General features: G+C 47.3%; 1 protein-coding gene across 9 annotated transcripts in view; it reads right to left on the bottom strand.

Annotated features, from left to right (window-relative positions):
* Positions 1-17,898, bottom strand: part of FAM178B (family with sequence similarity 178 member B) — a 1,338,131-nt gene that overhangs the window by 988,877 nt on the left and 331,356 nt on the right. For all 9 annotated transcript variants that reach the window (XM_063931992.1, XM_063931993.1, XM_063931991.1 and 6 more), the window contains exon 4: positions 2,168-3,531. In XM_063931992.1, the coding sequence (XP_063788062.1) occupies positions 2,168-3,531 (1,364 nt within the window). The remainder of the gene's footprint in view (positions 1-2,167; positions 3,532-17,898) is intronic.

The following is a 17,898-nucleotide window of genomic DNA, read 5'->3' as shown; positions in this document are numbered from 1 at the left end:
TGTCTTTTTCTGCTGAGATGTGACATGGGGTAAAAAAGGTGGATTTTCCAGCTGTTGCCGTGGCCACCAGGTCCGATGGACCGACCCCAAATAACTCCTCCCCTTTATACGGCAATACTTCCATGTGCCGTTTGGAATCTGCATCACCTGACCACTGTCGTGTCCATAAACATCTTCTGGCAGATATGGACATCGCACTTACTCTTGATGCCAGAGTGCAAATATCCCTCTGTGCATCTCGCATATATAGAAATGCATCCTTTAAATGCTCTATAGTCAATAAAATACTGTCCCTGTCAAGGGTATCAATATTTTCAGTCAGGGAATCCGACCAAGCCACCCCAGCGCTGCCCATCCAGGCTGAGGCGATCGCTGGTCGCAGTATAACACCAGTATGTGTGTATATACTTTTTAGGATATTTTCCAGCCTCCTATCAGTTGGCTCCTTGAGGGCGGCCGTATCTGGAGACGGTAACGCCACTTGTTTTGATAAGCGTGTGAGCGCCTTATCCACCCTAAGGGGTGTTTCCCAACGCGCCATAACTTCTGGCGGGAAAGGGTATACCGCCAATAATTTTCTATCGGGGGAAACCCACGCATCATCACACACTTCATTTAATTTATCTGATTCAGGAAAAACCACAGGTAGTTTTTTCACACTCCACATAATACCCTTTTTTGTGGTACTTGTAGTATCAGAAATATGTAACACCTCCTTCATTGCCCTTAACAAGTAACGTGTGGCCCTAAAGGAAAATACGTTTGTTTCTTCACCGTCGACACTGGAGTCAGTGTCCGTGTCTGTGTCGACCGACTGAGGTAAAAGGACGTTTTAACGCCCCTGACGGTGTTTGAGACGCCTGGACAGGTACTAATTGGTTTGCCGGCCGTCTCATGTCGTCAACCGACCTTGCAGCGTGTTGACATTATCACGTAATTCCTTAAATAAGCCATCCATTCCGGTGTCGACTCCCTAGAAATTGACATCACCATTACAGGCAATTGCTCCGCCTCCTCACCAACATCGTCCTCATACATGTCGACACACACGTACCGACACACAGCACACACACAGGGAATGCTCTGATAGAGGACAGGACCCCACTAGCCCTTTGGAGAGACAGAGGGAGAGTTTGCCAGCACACACCAAAACGCTATAATTATACAGGGACAACCTTTATATAAGTGCTTATCCCTTATAGCATCTTAATATATATAATCATATCGCCAAATAAGTGCCCCCCCTCTCTGTTTTAACCCTGTTTCTGTAGTGCAGTGCAGGGGAGAGCCTGGGAGCCTTCCCACCAGCATTTCTGTGAGGGAAAATGGCGCTGTGTGCTGAGGAGAATAGGCCCCGCCCCCTTTTCGGCGGGCTTCTTCTCCCGTTTTTCTGAGACCTGGCAGGGGTTAAATACATCCATATAGCCCGAGGGGCTATATGTGATGTATCTTTTAGCCAGTATAGGTATTTCATTGCTGCCCAGGGCGCCCCCCCCAGCGCCCTGCACCCTCAGTGACCGCTGGTGTGAAGTGTGCTGACAACAATGGCGCACAGCTGCAGTGCTGTGCGCTACCTCATGAAGACTGAAAAGTCTTCTGCCGCCGGTTTCTGGACCTCTTCACTCTTCGGCATCTGCAAGGGGGTCGGCGGCGCGGCTCTGGGACCGGACTCCATGGCTGGGCCTGTGTTCGATCCCTCTGGAGCTAATGGTGTCCAGTAGCCTAAGAAGCCAATCCATCCTGCACGCAGGTGAGTTCACTTCTTCTCCCCTAAGTCCCTCGTAGCAGTGAGCCTGTTGCCAGCAGGACTCACTGAAAATAAAAAACCTAACAAAACTTTTACTCTAAGCAGCTCTTTAGGAGAGCCACCTAGATTGCACCCTTCTCGGCCGGGCACAAAAATCTAACTGAGGCTTGGAGGAGGGTCATAGGGGGAGGAGCCAGTGCACACCACCTGATCCTAAAGCTTTTACTTTTGTGCCCTGTCTCCTGCGGAGCCGCTAATCCCCATGGTCCTGACGGAGTCCCCAGCATCCACTTAGGACGTCAGAGAAATATGTATTTGAGGAGAATAATTACTTAAAATATATCCATGACCCTTGTCAATAACTCAATAACTCAACAATCAAGTCATAAGTGATTTGTTCAGATAATCTCTAGAACATACCTTGCAGTTTAGATGATCAGATCTATGGGAGCTCAAAACTGAAGGGTCACTGGATTCCAGAATACCTGTTAATAAGTCTTCACATATAACTGGGCTTCCATTTGTGTGTTTTGTCACATCACTGTCAATGTATTGTACAGTGGCATTATTATTGCTGGGATGATTTGGTTCTGAGCCTGACACTGGGTTGTTTTCTGTAAATGAGCAATAGGAATCACTGCTTAGACTGTCATCAGACATGCATATGCCAACAGGAGACACCCAGTCAGTCTGAAAGCTTGCATTCTCTTCAGAGATACAGCTAACATTTTCTTCCTGGCTGTTATTATAATGCGATCTGGAACCTGGACATGGAATCTGAGCCTGGTCCATGTGCAATGCCTTTTCAGAAGCCCTATGTGTCTCACAAGAAAGCTGATCTGTTGCTCCGAAATGACTTTTTGTAAAATCCATGGTGACCAGGTGAGAAGATAAAACGTCTTTCAGTGTGTTATTAATGGAATTTGGAGATTTTATTAGCACATCAGACTGTGAACATAGTACGTGTGATATATTATTAGCAAACCTATTCTGTATTGTGATCTGAGAATCCTCCTCAGAATGTGGCATAGAGGAGTCATTGCTGGTCTGCATTACAACACTATCTAATGCAGCAGACAGAGTCGTCTCTTCATCGTCACTGGATACTGTTGCCTCAAATTCTGAAGATATATCTAAGTAGAGAAAATTAATTTTAGGGGGGCTCCAATCTGATGAAAAATTGTAGTCTGAATTTTCCTTTACACGCTTTGTTCCAATTTCATTGTGTGTTGGTGTCTCTATGAAGCCATTACTTCCCCTGTTATCATATTGCAAAATCATGTTACCGCCACTTCTCTTTGCGGGAACCTCACATGCAGCACTTTCAGACTTTCCCTTTGTTCTTGGTCTTTTTAATGCTTTCCCGCCAGTCACAGTGCAATGATTCAGTTTTTCCAAAGCTTGTAAACGTCCTGCAGCCTGTGCCATTGGTTTACCTGTTAGAGGCCTACTGCAAGGCACCAATAACTTTCTAGGAGTGCTCCAATCCAAAAGATGCTCGTGCAGTGCTTGTATATCACTGTTTGCAACTTGATTGCTTGTATCTTTAATGTTTTGAAGCCAAGTGTGTGAACATTGAGGCTCTAATGATGTTGTTGGTGACAAATTTACTGGTGATTTCGGTATACCTCCGCTTTGTAGCTCATCAATAGTCATACATGTTTCTGTTAAATCACTGGCAATGCTAGGTTTTAGGACATCATGACAGCTGCTCTTCTTCTCGTTCATGACATGTGGGCAAGAAGTTTTCAGAGCAGATAGATCACTGCATCTGTTTCTTGTATCTGAAAGAGACAAATACAAAGGCAATAAAACAAGAACTGCTGCTACTGTAGGCAGATGATGACATTTGCAATGAAATGCATTTCAACTTTTTAGAGGATAAATGTACCTTATTTAGGGTCTGATTCTGAGCTAGGAGTAAAGCAAAAAGATCAAGTAACTGCACTTTGGAATTATCATGTTGCACTAGAGGTGGGGCAGATGTAAGAGAGGTTTAGGGGATATTACATTTTTTCTTGCTGTGTTAATTAAGGGTTGCCCGACGGAGCGCAACTGCAACGGATAACCATTAATTATCACACTTGTTGCAACCAAAATCACTGGGTTTAGCCATGCAAAGAGGCTAAACCCGTCTAAGCTAATGGGAATGATGCAAAAAGTGCCATTTATGCGCCCAAACAGACAACTTTTCACACATTTCTGCTAGCCACTTTAAGAGGCTGTGAGCAGAAATGTTTGCATCCGTGGCCGAATGTAGCCACAAATTCAATTGCTCTATCGGGAGCCCCTTACTTAGGTGGTCACTCCGAGTTGTTTGCTCGCTAGCAGTTTTTACCAGCCGTGCAAACGCTATGCCGCCTCCCACTGGGAGTGTATTTTAGCTTAGCAGAAGTGCGAACGAAAGTATCGCACAGCGGCTATAAAATTATTTTGTGCAGTTTCAGAGAAGCTTCAGACCTACTCAGCGCTTGCAATCACTTCAGACTGTTCAGTTCCTGTTTTGACACCACAAACACGCCTTTCGTTCACCCAGCCACGCCTGCGTTTTTCTTGGCACGCCTGCGTTTTTTCGAACACTCCATGAAAACGGTCAGTTGACACCCAGAAACGCCCACTTCATGTCAATCACTCTGCGGCCAGCAGTGTGACTGAAATGCTTTGCTAGACCTTGTGTGAAACTACATCGTTCATTGTAATAGTACGACGCACGTGCGCATTGCGCCGCATACGCAGAAGTGCCCATTTTTTTGCCTGATTGTGCGCAGCGACCGAAAGCAGCTAGCGATCAACTCGGAATGACCCCCTTAGTGCAACAAAAAAGATTTTAAAAAATCCCCACTTACATTAAAGAGGTGTGTGTGTAATTTCATATATAAACTGCAATGTAAAAATACAAAAAAAAACTGCATTTGTGGGCAACACGCAAAATCTGCTAGTATTTACCCTGCATGCACTACAAATAAATGCATAAGCTCCCTTCATTGCAGCATGGTGTGCCCAGGTACAGTTACTTCCTCTTTTTTGCTTTACTCCTACCTCGGAATCAGGCCATTCATGTGATCTGAGATATTTGCCGGTTGCCTATTTAATGGTGAGATTATACAAGTGCAAAGCAAGGTAAATCCCTTATTGAGCCCTTTGCTCCTTTTGATAAAAAAATTGTGTAAATGTTATCTATGTTAGGTTCCTGGTGCTCAGAACAAGGGAGATGTTCATGAAGTGAGTCCAGAGCACCAGGACGTAACGCTGGGAAAGGGGAATGGAAAGGGAATAGCCCCTGGCGCCCTAACTCTGTTGTCTCACCCGTGCTATCGGAAATCCCTTGCGAGACTATGGTTTCTTGAGCCCTTGGCAGCCACGTTTGAAGGGCGGATTATGTCTGCCCAACTCCGGTGCCCCCCGGTCTTAATGAGAGACAAAGGGAAATCCGAGACAGGATGATAACAAGAGGACCTCTAACTAAGCAAACAGGCCAGGGGCTACAAGCTAACTAAAAACCTAAAGTATGTGCGGAGAAACCGCCAAAGGAAAAGAACAACAAAGGAAATGCTGATCACACGCCGACACAATACCTTTGTGTACCGGCGGTGACAGCACAAGCAGAACCCTCTGCAAAACACCAGGGACAGAAACAATAATGGAATACAGCGGCCTAGGCCAACGGACGCGGGAGAGCCGCTACTCACGGAACCGGTACGAATACTGGCAAACGGACAGGAACTTCTAATGCTGCCGACACTGACTCTCAGAACTGGAGGACAGGCAGAATCCCAAACGACAGACCGGTGGACACCAGGAAGCCAGAAGACTTGACCAGGGACAGGCAAAGCCACTGGAACTCAGGGCAGGAACGCCTCACAGCAGGACACGGGATCAGACACAGGAATCGACACAGGGACTGACACAGGAATCAACACAGGGACTGACAGGAACCAGCTCAAACTTCAAGCAGACTGCAAACCAAGGAATATCACCAGCATCTGTGAATTGCAAACAGCCAGCATATAACAGAGAGGCCTAATTAATAATCCCATGCAGCTGCCCTGTGCATGACTCTAAACTGACAAGATGCAATTAGCAGCCAGGTGAGGCTGAACACATGAAAACAAGCTGCAATTACACAGACTCACCAGCGGCAGCAGACAAGAGTATTCTAAAACAGAGCAACGGGAAATCCTGGCATGCAAGACAACTTTATAAACATAAAATAGGAATGAACCACTACCTGTGGTTCATAACAGTATCCCCTCCTTAAGGGTGAGCTCCGAGCACCCCATGACACCCACGGGGAACATAAACAGAAGTATAACATGAAATACAGAACAAAACTGCAAAACAGGAATGAGCCACAGCCGTGGCTCATAACATTACCCCCCCCTTGAGGAGGGGTCAAAAGACCCCAAAATTCAGACTATCCAGAACAAGGGATACAAAAAAAAAAAACAACCTGACACACTGGTCTATCAGACAAGAAAACAAAAAACAAGCTGTAGCAACAACTTGTAACAGTGCCCTCCCATTGATGGTGGCCACTGGACACAAGACAAGGAAAAAAAAAATCTCTCTTTTTTATCAAGGCAAGAGTCAAAAATTATTTCTTTTTCTTCTTCTACTTCTTCTTTTTACAAAGCTCTTTAGGTCTGACCAAGGTAATTCCCCAAACATTGTCTGAACTGATGGTACCACCCAGCAAGGCTGCGTTCAAATCAGAGACAGGTCTCATACCCTTGGGAGCTGAACTTTCTGGTAAAGTACTATTATTATTAGAAGAAGTCAAAAAAGCACATCCTGCAGTCAAAACAACGGGCTGGGACTCTTGTGCCGAGTTTACAGTATTTGGTGGACTCTCAGCAGACAAGACGGGTGACTTAGAGGAACCTGAACCAATTTCTTTGGAACCGTATCTTTTAACAATTGCATCACAGAATGCTAGGGGATCCTGAAGAATGGGATCTTCAGCTTTCATTAGACTGGTCGCACACTCAGAAGGCTCTCCTCTAAAAGAATAAATCAGATAGAGCCCAAGGTTTTCTGAAGTGATGCCCAGAAATGGTCTAGACAACATAATAGTGTAATAGTGTTTGAAAAGCGCCAGAAATTGGGCGAAGTCCCCATCAAAGGTTATGGATGTTGAGATATCAGAGTCAGGATCTGTTTCCTTCTCATCTGACTGACTGGAGTGCTTTGCTAGGACCTGGTCACTATTGACCTAACTCAAGGCTGAGACTCTCTGAACCCCACCCGGGGCTGAGACTTTCTGAACCCCACCCGGGGCAGTGACTTTCTGAACCCCACCCGGGGCAGTGACTTTCTGAACCCCACCCGGGGCAGTGACTTTCTGAACCCCACCCGGGGCAGTGACTTTCTGAACCCCACCCGGGGCAGTGACTTTCTGAACCCCACCCGGGGCAGTGGCCTCCGGGAACCCCGCTGGGGCAGTGGCCTCCGGGAACCCCGCTGGGGCAGTGGCCTCCGGGAACCCCGCTGGGGCAGTGGCCTCCAAGAACCCCGCTGGGGCCAGCACCTCGGATTCTTTTACTGGGACCGGGCCGTTGGCCTCCCTGACTGGGATCGGGCCATCGGCCTCCCTCTCTGAGTCGATAATTATCGAAAGTTCTCCCGGGACTATGACTTCCGGGACTTTTGCTGAAGCAATAACGTTCAGATCCTCCACTAATGCTATGCTTCTTAAGTTCTTTCCTGGGGAAGCGACTTCTAGACCCTTCTTTGGGGCTGCGTCTCTCGAGACCCCACTTGGGGATATTACTTCAAAGATCCCTTCTGGGGTTTTGCTTCTCGAGTTCCCCTCAAGAACTATGGTTTTAGAGACCCTTTCTAGGGTTGCGCTTTTCAAGTCCCTACCTGGGGTAACAGCTTCTGAGACCCCTTCCGGTATGGACACCTGAACTATAATATTTGATGTCCCTCTATAAGCTAGGGCATCGGGTACCGCTCCAGCACTCTGGGCATCGGGTACCGCTCCAGCACTCTGGGCATCGGGTACCGCTCCAGCACTCTGGGCATCGGGTACCGCTCCAGCACTCTGGGCATCGGGCACCGCTCCGGGACCCTGGGCATCGGGCACCGCTCCGGGACCCTGGGCATCGGGCACCACTCCGGGACCCTGGGCATCGGGCACCACTCCGGGACCCTGGGCATCGGGCACCACTCCGGGAACCTGGGCATCGGGCACCACTCCGGGAACCTGGGCATCGGGCACCACTCCGGGAACCTGGGCATCGGGCACCACTCCAGGAACCTGGGCATCGGGCACCACTCCAGGAACCTGGGCATCGGGCACCACTCCAGGAACCTGGGCATCGGGCACCACTCCAGGAACCTGGGCATCGGGCACCACTCCAGGAACCTGGGCATCAGGCACCACTCCAGGGACTTGCAACTCCGCTTCCACAGGAACCTCAAGAGAGGAGAGAAACATTCTCTTTTGATTCCTGAATCTATAATGGGGCTCCCTTGCCCAAGGACCCCAATTATAGGACAGAAAGCTTTTTTGTGTGGGTTGTGTGACAAGTACCTCTGCCACAGTAGAGACAGGAGTAGGTCTTGTATCATGACTCAACTTGGCCAGAGGGCAAGACTCGTCACCACACTTTGGCTTGCGCAACTCACAGGTCTGCAGATAATGGCCTAAACCCCCACAATATAGGCATAAGTTTAAGTTTCTGCGACGCAGACGCTCCTCTTCTGAGAGCCTGGGCCGCAGAAAACTTTTAAACCTTTTCTCTTCAATTAAACCAGAGGATTCTCTTGTCACCATACTGTGAACAAGAGTCTCTTTAGAGATAGATGTACTCTCAACGACTTCTGGCAAAATGAGCAAGATTTTAGTCAGAAGGTTTTGCAGTTGCTTTAGGGATTGCTGCAAAACTTCTAGTCGCTCTGGTCTCAAAGCACTGAATACAGAGTTCAGGGCTGCGAGAGATGCCTGCAGGGCTTGCATAGTAGACATAGGAGGATTTAAAACTAGACAAGACAAGGCAAGAAAAGGCAAGGCAAGGCAAGACTAAATTTTGCTAAACAAAACAAGACTTTTTGTATTTTTTTTTTATTATTTATGTATTTATTTATTTATTTTTTAAACACCGGACTGGATTCTAAACACCGGACTGGATTCTAAACACCGGACTGGATTCTAAACACCGGACTGGATTCTAAACACTGAATTCTAGACAGGACTGGATTCTAGACTAGACACTGGACTGGGCCAAAAAAGAAAAAAAAGTTTTATTTCTTTTTTGTGGTATGGCTGGTGATAATGTTAGGTTCCTGGTGCTCAGAACAAGGGAGATGTTCATGAAGTGAGTCCAGAGCACCAGGACGTAACGCTGGGAAAGGGGAATGGAAAGGGAATAGCCCCTGGCGCCCTAACTCTGTTGTCTCACCCGTGCTATCGGAAATCCCTTGCGAGACTATGGTTTCTTGAGCCCTTGGCAGCCACGTTTGAAGGGCGGATTATGTCTGCCCAACTCCGGTGCCCCCCGGTCTTAATGATAGACAAAGGGAAATCCGAGGCAGAATGATAACAAGAGGACCTCTAACTAAGCAAACAGGCCAGGGGCTACAAGCTAACTAAAAACCTAAAGTATGTGCGGAGAAACCGCCAAAGGAAAAGAACAACAAAGGAAATGCTGATCACACGCCGACACAATACCTTTGTGTACCGGCGGTGACAGCACAAGCAGAACCCTCTGCAAAACACCAGGGACAGAAACAATAATGGAATACAGCGGCCTAGGCCAACGGACGCGGGAGAGCCGCTACTCACGGAACCGGTACGAATACTGGCAAACGGACAGGAACTTCTAATGCTGCCGACACTGACTCTCAGAACTGGAGGACAGGCAGAATCCCAAACGACAGACCGGTGGACACCAGGAAGCCAGAAGACTTGACCAGGGACAGGCAAAGCCACTGGAACTCAGGGCAGGAACGCCTCACAGCAGGACACGGGATCAGACACAGGAATCGACACAGGGACTGACACAGGAATCAACACAGGGACTGACAGGAACCAGCTCAAACTTCAAGCAGACTGCAAACCAAGGAATATCACCAGCATCTGTGAATTGCAAACAGCCAGCATATAACAGAGAGGCCTAATTAATAATCCCATGCAGCTGCCCTGTGCATGACTCTAAACTGACAAGATGCAATTAGCAGCCAGGTGAGGCTGAACACATGAAAACAAGCTGCAATTACACAGACTCACCAGCGGCAGCAGACAAGAGTATTCTAAAACAGAGCAACGGGAAATCCTGGCATGCAAGACAACTTTATAAACATAAAATAGGAATGAACCACTACCTGTGGTTCATAACAGTATCCCCTCCTTAAGGGTGAGCTCCGAGCACCCCATGACACCCACGGGGAACATAAACAGAAGTATAACATGAAATACAGAACAAAACTGCAAAACAGGAATGAGCCACAGCCGTGGCTCATAACAATCTATAACTTTTATATTATCAGTATGTTATCCCTATCTTTTCAACCCTCTGTTTTCTTGGTTGGAACACTATTTTACTTAATACATTTTATAAATTTACATTTATTTAATATCAAAATGAAAAATGAGCATAATGAAATCATTAGTAAAACATATCTAATGTGCAGATGCTCACATTATCATTCCCAGCTGTACTGCTCCCATGAGACCAGGACATTTATAATTTTATCAAAATAATGTTACTTCAATTTTCCGCGCTCCATTGGTCACCTATAAATGTGTTCTTCTTACTATGTGCTTTTTTTCTCCCTAATAGCATACTTCCACCCCACTGTGTGCTATCCCTGTAATGTGTACCTCCACTGATTGCACACCCTGTCTGCGGTAATCTACGTAGTGCGCCCCAGATGGTTGCCTCAGATGGTTCCTCCGTAGGCAGGATGGGCTTTACGTGGATCTTTCCATACAGAGTATATCATACTATTACAAAAGTGTCAGTTTTCCTATATACGCATTAGGCCCTTGTATGGCTCACCTCCCACAGTGTAACCTTCGTAGTGCGCCCAACATGGCTGCCTCACCTGGTATGCTTGTGAATGGGATGAAAAACATATGGGCCTGACTGTTTTGTTGAGACCCTTCTCAGAGCATTAGGATGCTGCAATCACCCCATTTTGTATCATCTCTTCTAGGAATAGACTATTCCACCCAGGGAAATCCTACGCAGTTCGCCCAAGATGGCTGCCTCACCTGGTACCCTGTGAGGATGGGATACACAACCCGTGGAAATTATTACCCAAAATGCCTACACCAATCCTGCAGTATGCTTACTGTGTGCTCTAGGTTTTCTTTTTTTATGTATGCTGCTGTATTACTTAAATATTCTGTATCATGTGCATTGTTTTTGATGTCTGTAAAATGCCTTGAGTCCTGTTGGAGAAAGAGCGCTATAGAAATAAAATTATTTTTACATTTCCTGGGGGGAAAAAATCCACTGGCAGATATCTGGAGTGAGTGGCATTGGCAGTCTGTCTGCTCTATGTGGGAATGAACCTGTAATTGTTGCTGCTCACCCTTTGCAGTGGTAGGTGTATTATATACAAATTGATAGATTGGAGTCTGTTTGTATATTTTTCATCTGTTTCTAATTTATTTATTTTTTATCTTGTATATGTCACGATCCGGGGACTCGGACGCCATTACTTGCCTTTCAGATGTCTCCTGAGGCTGGCTCAGCGTTCCAAGGCCGGATCTCATCTGTGTCCACATTCTGCATATCCCTCCTGTCAAGCTGAGACGCTGTCACAGCAGCGCCATGTTTGAATCCTGCATGGCGTCTCCTGTCCTCTGCGGCCGGCGCCGCCATTACTGTTATGTTTCCACATGGTTTCCAAACCAGCTTTCCCTCCAAGTTCTAACATGGGCGCAGCCATGTTGGATCCAATCACATGTCTCAGTTCCACCAATCCACTGCCTCTGGAAATCTGCATAATTGCCCAGCCAATGCCTGCATTGCTGCAGGTATAAGTATCCTGTGCCTGGGCCAGGAAATCGTCAGTGCTTTGTTTGTCATACCTTGTTCCAGTCTCTCTCCTGTGGTTGTTTTTCCAGGTTCCAGCTCCTGTCTCCAGCATCCACTAAGAGACCCGCACCTGCCTACCATCCTGCGGTGCAGCCTGACTCTGCAGTCCTCCGTGGCTGATCCAGCTTCCAGCTATTAACCCATCTGCTTCCAGCAGCCTGCTTCCAGCAGTTTCCAGTATCCTTAAAGTGCCGGTGTTGTTCCAGCGGATTCCTACTTATCAGCAGTATCCACTACCACCGGTAACCTTCCTTTAACTCCTCTGTTTCCACGCTCCCTAGCATCTTACAGTTTCCACTCCGTGTATCATTACCTGGCTGGTTCCATCCAGCATTCACTCAGTGACTTTATCACCTGGCTGATCCCACTCAGCATCCACTCCGTGTCTTACCATCTGGCTGGTTCTATCCAGCAAACACAACAGCTGATTCAAGTTACCAACTTCATCTATTCCATCTACTGGCATGTTCCTTGGTTATCTGCACTACTACAGCCAGGCCTGGTAAGGTTTTTCCATCAAGGACTTTAACAGCTGTTCTTAACCTACCAGTGCTCTGTTACACCTTCCATGGTCAAAGTGTTCCAGGAATATTATTTATTGCCACTGTCATCATTTGCTGTCTGTTGTTACACGGAGTTTGTCAATAAACTTTTAATTTACTTTTACCTGTTTGTCATGGTCACACCTTCGGGTTTCCTTTTAACACTTACATGTCCAGGGGTCTGATTAAACCTCCCCGGTTTAAGTTCTTCTCAGCCCCTACAACTGAGGATTCCTCCTGTCAGCTAAAACCCTCAGTTGTGACAGTAAGCACTGACCATATGAATCCAGCCGGAGACCAGGATCAAGCGGCTAGGCCGATGCAAGAACTGGCAGCCCGACTTGAACATCAGGAGGCTGCACAAGGCCATATCATCTGCTGTCTCCAGGATCTCTCTACGCGGCTGGATGGGATTCAAACGACCCTCCGTGAACCTTACACGTCCGGTGCGTCCACCACAGTGACACCAGCTGTAACCCCACCCACCTTGCCCATTTCCATTCCACGTCTTCACCTTCCAACGCCAGCAAAATTTGACGGATCTTCAAGGTTCTGCAGGGGATTTCTCAACCAATGCGAAATCCATTTTGAGCTTCAACCTGGCAATTTCCCCAGTGACCGTACTAAAATTGCCTATATCATCTCCCTTCTCAGCCCTTGACTGGGCATCACCTTTATGGGAGAAGTCTGATCCCCTGCTGTCCTCCTATACTGACTTTGTGGCAACATTCAGGCGCATCTTCGACGAGCCAGGCCGGGTAACCTCTGCTTCATCTGAGATTCTCCGTTTACGCCAGGGAACACGTACTGTGGGACAGTATCTAATACAGTTCCAAATCCTGGCATCCGAACTGGTATGGAACGACGAGGCCCTGTATGCTGCATTCTGGCATGGCTTATCTGAGCGCATCAAGGATGAGTTAGCTACCAGAGACTTGCCCTCTAAGTTGGATGAGCTAATTTCATTATGCACGAAGGTTGATCTACGGTTCAGCGAAAGAGCAATTGAGCGGGGAAGGTCATCCACTCCAAAATCTTCTGATCCTCCTCCTCGTCAACCGTCTCCGTCCGAAGATGAGCCCATGCAAATTGGTCGTTCCCGTCTATCCCCTGCTGAGCGCCGAAGACGTCTTTCCGAGTTCCTCTGTCTCTACTGTGCAGCTCCGTCTCACGCAATCAATGCCTGTCCCAAACGTCATGGACTTCAAATCCTAGATCGCCAAGGAGAGGGCCGGCTAGGAGTAATGCTCTCCTCTCCATCTCCTCGTGATTATAATCTCCCAGTCTCGCTTCAAATTGCTCAACGTTACAGGAACGTCATTGCCCTCCTTGATTTCGGAGCAGCTGGGAATTTCAAAACCGAAGCTTATGTTAAACGGTGGTCCCTACCCACCGAGAGAATTTCTTCGTCCATCTCCTTGACTGCCGTGGATGGCAGCAAGATATTTGACGCAGTTATTTCTCTAAGGACTCTACCATTTCGTCTGAGAGTGGGAGTTCTTCATGCAGAATTTATTTCCTTCCTAGTGATTCCAAGAGCCACACATCCAGTGGTTTTGGGCCTTCCATGGCTCCGCCTCCATAATCCATCGATTGACTGGACGACTACGCAGATACTAGCATGGGGTCCCTCCTGTGCTGAGACCTGTTTGTCCAAAGTGCTTCCTGTTTGTTCTTCTTTCCCCAGGTCGTCTGATGTTCCACCTCCTCCATATCAAGACTACACGGACGTGTTCAGTAAAGCTTCTGCTGATATCCTTCCTCCTCATAGAGAATGGGACTGCCCAATTGATCTCATTCCAGGGAAGGTTCCACCTCGAGGCCGAACTTATCCGTTGTCTCTGCCTGAGACGCACTCCATGGAGGAGTACATCAAAGAGAACCTGGCGAAGGGTTTTATCCGACCTTCTTCTTCTCCAGCTGGCGCAGGCTTCTTCTTCGTTAAGAAGAAAGACGGTGGTCTGCGGCCGTGCATCGACTACAGAGGTCTGAATGACATTACCGTCAAGAACCGGTATCCTTTACCCTTGATTACAGAGCTCTTCGATAGAGTCAGCGGAGCAACCATCTTTACAAAGTTGGATTTGAGGGGTGCCTACAATCTCATCCGGATCCGTGAGGGTGACGAGTGGAAGACCGCCTTTAACACCCGTGATGGACATTATGAGTACCTCGTCATGCCCTTCGGATTGAGCAATGCTCCAGCTGTCTTCCAGCATTTCGTCAATGAGATCTTCAGAGACATCTTATACCGCCATGTCGTGGTATATCTAGATGATATCCTCATCTTTGCCAATAATCTAGAGGAACATCGTTTTTGGGTAAAGGAGGTTCTGTCCCGTCTCCGTGTCAATCATCTCTATTGCAAATTGGAGAAATGTGTTTTTGAAGTTAAATCCATTCCGTTTCTAGGTTACATTGTGTCCGGTTCCGGACTAGAGATGGATCCTGAGAAACTACAAGCAATCCAGAATTGGCCGATACCCTTAACCCTCAAAGGGGTCCAGAGGTTCTTAGAGTTCGCCAATTATTACAGAAAGTTTATACGAGACTTTTCCACCATTGTGGCGCCTATCACTGCATTAACCAAGAAGGGTGCTAACCCGTCCAAGTGGTCTGAAGAAGCTACGCAAGCTTTTCATCTCCTAAAGCAACGTTTCATCTCTGCACCAGTTCTGAAACAGCCCGACATCGACTCTCCTTTCATCTTAGAGGTGGATGCCTCCTCCGTTGGAGTAGGAGCGGTGTTATCCCAGAGGGCTAAAGATGGCCATCTACATCCTTGCAGTTTCTTCTCCCGGAAGTTCTCCCCAGCTGAGCGCAACTATGCCATTGGCGACCAGGAGTTGCTAGCCATCAAGCTCGCTCTAGAGGAGTGGAGATATCTGTTGGAGGGAGTTTCTCATTCAATTACTATACTTACCGACCACAAGAATCTTTTATATCTGAAAAGCGCACAATGTCTTAACCCTCGTCAGGCCAGATGGGCACTTTTCCAGGTTTGACTTTAAACTCCAGTTCTGTCCGGGTTCTCAGAATCGCAAGGCCGATGCCCTTTCCCGCTCATGGGAGCAAGAAAATGAGTCGGAGTCTGCGGACAAGCATCCTATTATTAATCCGTTGGCATTCTCCACGGTAGGGATGGACTCTACGCCTCCACCAGGGAAAAGTTTTGTGAAGCCGGTGTTAAGGAAGAAGCTCATGCATTGGGCCCATGCTTCCCGTTTTGCCGGACATACAGGCATTCAGAAAACCCTTGAATTTATTTCTAGGTCCTACTGGTGGCCAACTCTGAAGAAGGACGTCATGGAGTTTATTGCTTCTTGCCCGAAGTGTGCCCAACACAAAGTCTCCCGCCAGTCGCCTGCAGGGCAACTGGTTCCATTATCTGTTCCCCGTCGACCGTGGACCCATTTGTCGATGGACTTTGTTACAGACCTGCCTATATGCAACAAGTTTAATACCATCTGGGTGGTAGTTGACCGGTTCACCAAGATGGCACATTTCATACCCCTCACCGGTCTTCCGTCAGCTTCCAAGTTGGCTCAAGTGTTTATCCAAGAGATCTTCCGACTTCACGGTCTTCCTGAAGAGATCATCTCCGATCGTGGAGTACAATTCGTAGCCAAATTTTGGCGAAGTTTGTGTCAAGCCCTCCAAGTCAAGTTAAAGTTTTCTACAGCTTACCATCCTCAGACCAATGGTCAGACCGAGAGGGTGAATCAGGACTTGGAGGCCTTCCTCCGCATTTATGTGTCTTCCTCCCAAGATGACTAAGTTCAACTCCTTCCTTGGGCCGAGTTGAGCCACAACAATCAATACCATTCCTCATCTTCTTCAACACCATTCTTCATCAACTATGGATTCCATCCTAAAGTTCCAGAATTCTAACCGCTTCCAGCAACTTCTGTTCCAGCAGTGGATGTCACCTTGCGTCAGTTTTCAAATAACTGGAAGAATGTCCGCGCGGCCCTGCTTAAAGCCTCATTCAGGTACAAGAAGTTTGCCGATAGGAAGCGTAGAGCGGTTCCTGCTCTCAAGGTGGGTGATCGTGTATGGTTGTCCACGAAGAATTTGAGGTTGAGAGTTCCCAGCATGAAATTTGCACCTCGTTTCATCGGCCCTTTTAAAATTGAACAAGTCATCAATCCCGTTGCTTACAGACTCAAGTTCGTGTTTCGTGTTGGTCAGCGCGCTCTATAGGATGTGCCAGGGATTGGATAGATTGGAGAGGTAGATATTGGTGTATGGAGTGATGTGTTTTCTGTGTATCTATGTAAAGTATTGTAGTATCAATCACTCAATGTTAATGAGATATAAAGATTTTATTTTGGATGTAACCGGATTAATGTCCCAATGTCAATGATGATTGTCCCAGGTTGGCTACCCACTTTTCAGGTGTGTCCTGCAGACTACCCTTTTTGGAAGTATACCCTCCTGATGGTATACTGATGAGGCTACAGCTCAGGTAAATGTTAGGTATGCCCTAGGGGCCACCTTTACCATAGGTGTGGTTGGTCCTATGTATCCTCTGATGCTGTGTCTATTGTTAGGTATAGGTTTATGGTGTGACTAGTGCGGCGTCCCGCCTGTCAGACCCTTCCGTGTGCGGCAACGAGTGGCGTGGTCATGTGCTGTGTATTTCAACTTACCGCCGGGGGCAGGTGCTGCCTGCCGCCGGTGACCAGTTCTTAGCCGTCCTCAAGCCTGTGTTCCTCAGTATATTCTCTCTGGGTGTCCTCCGTGTCCCAGGAGCCGCGCACCTTGTCTGCGATTGCCGGTCTCCTAATCTTCCGTCCCGTCCTCTGACTTCCTGGTTCGCGCGTCACGTGCCGGGTCACGTGAGCGCGATGTATGCAGAATGTGCCGATTCGTCTCCTTTTCCAGCCGGAGAGAGGAGAATGTTTGTGGCAATGTAAATAGTATAGTCTGTGGGTCCCAACGCGTTTCAGCACTGATGCCTTTTTCTAGGGTTACCCATATGGTGTTCAGTGGCTTTTTTTATATGCTGTGATCGCTTTCCTGATTGGTCCTTCCTAGGTGTCCCAATCCTTACTTTGATTGGGAGGAGGACATGTCAATCATTCAAATTATGTGTCAGTCATTGGGTGTGTGACTATTTTAATTATGTGCATGATTTAGGTGGTAGTCCGATATCCTATTCATAGGAAATCTGATGTTTACATTGATATGTGTTACCCTGCTAGGTGGAAGAATGTTGTGCACCAAAAATTGCACTGTTGGAGGGGAGATGATAAATATTCTTTGTTGTGATGGAAAAGGGAAATGTCACTGTTAGTGATGTTGTAAACATATTGTCTGTTGTGATCGAAAGGAATTGTCACAGTTAATGATACTGTGAACCTGGATGGATATTTTTTACTATATTGCAGTAAAAAATATCCATCCAGGTTCACAGTATCGGACTACCACCTAAATCATGCACATAATTAAAATAGTCACACACCCAATGACTGACACATAATTTGAATGATTGACATGTCCTCCTCCCAATCAAAGTAAGGATTGGGACACCTAGGAAGGACCAATCAGGAAA

The sequence above is a fragment of the Pseudophryne corroboree genome, chromosome 6 (assembly GCF_028390025.1).
Source record: "Pseudophryne corroboree isolate aPseCor3 chromosome 6, aPseCor3.hap2, whole genome shotgun sequence".
Taxonomy (NCBI): domain Eukaryota; kingdom Metazoa; phylum Chordata; class Amphibia; order Anura; family Myobatrachidae; genus Pseudophryne; species Pseudophryne corroboree.
This window is presented reverse-complemented; position numbering and strand designations above follow the sequence as displayed.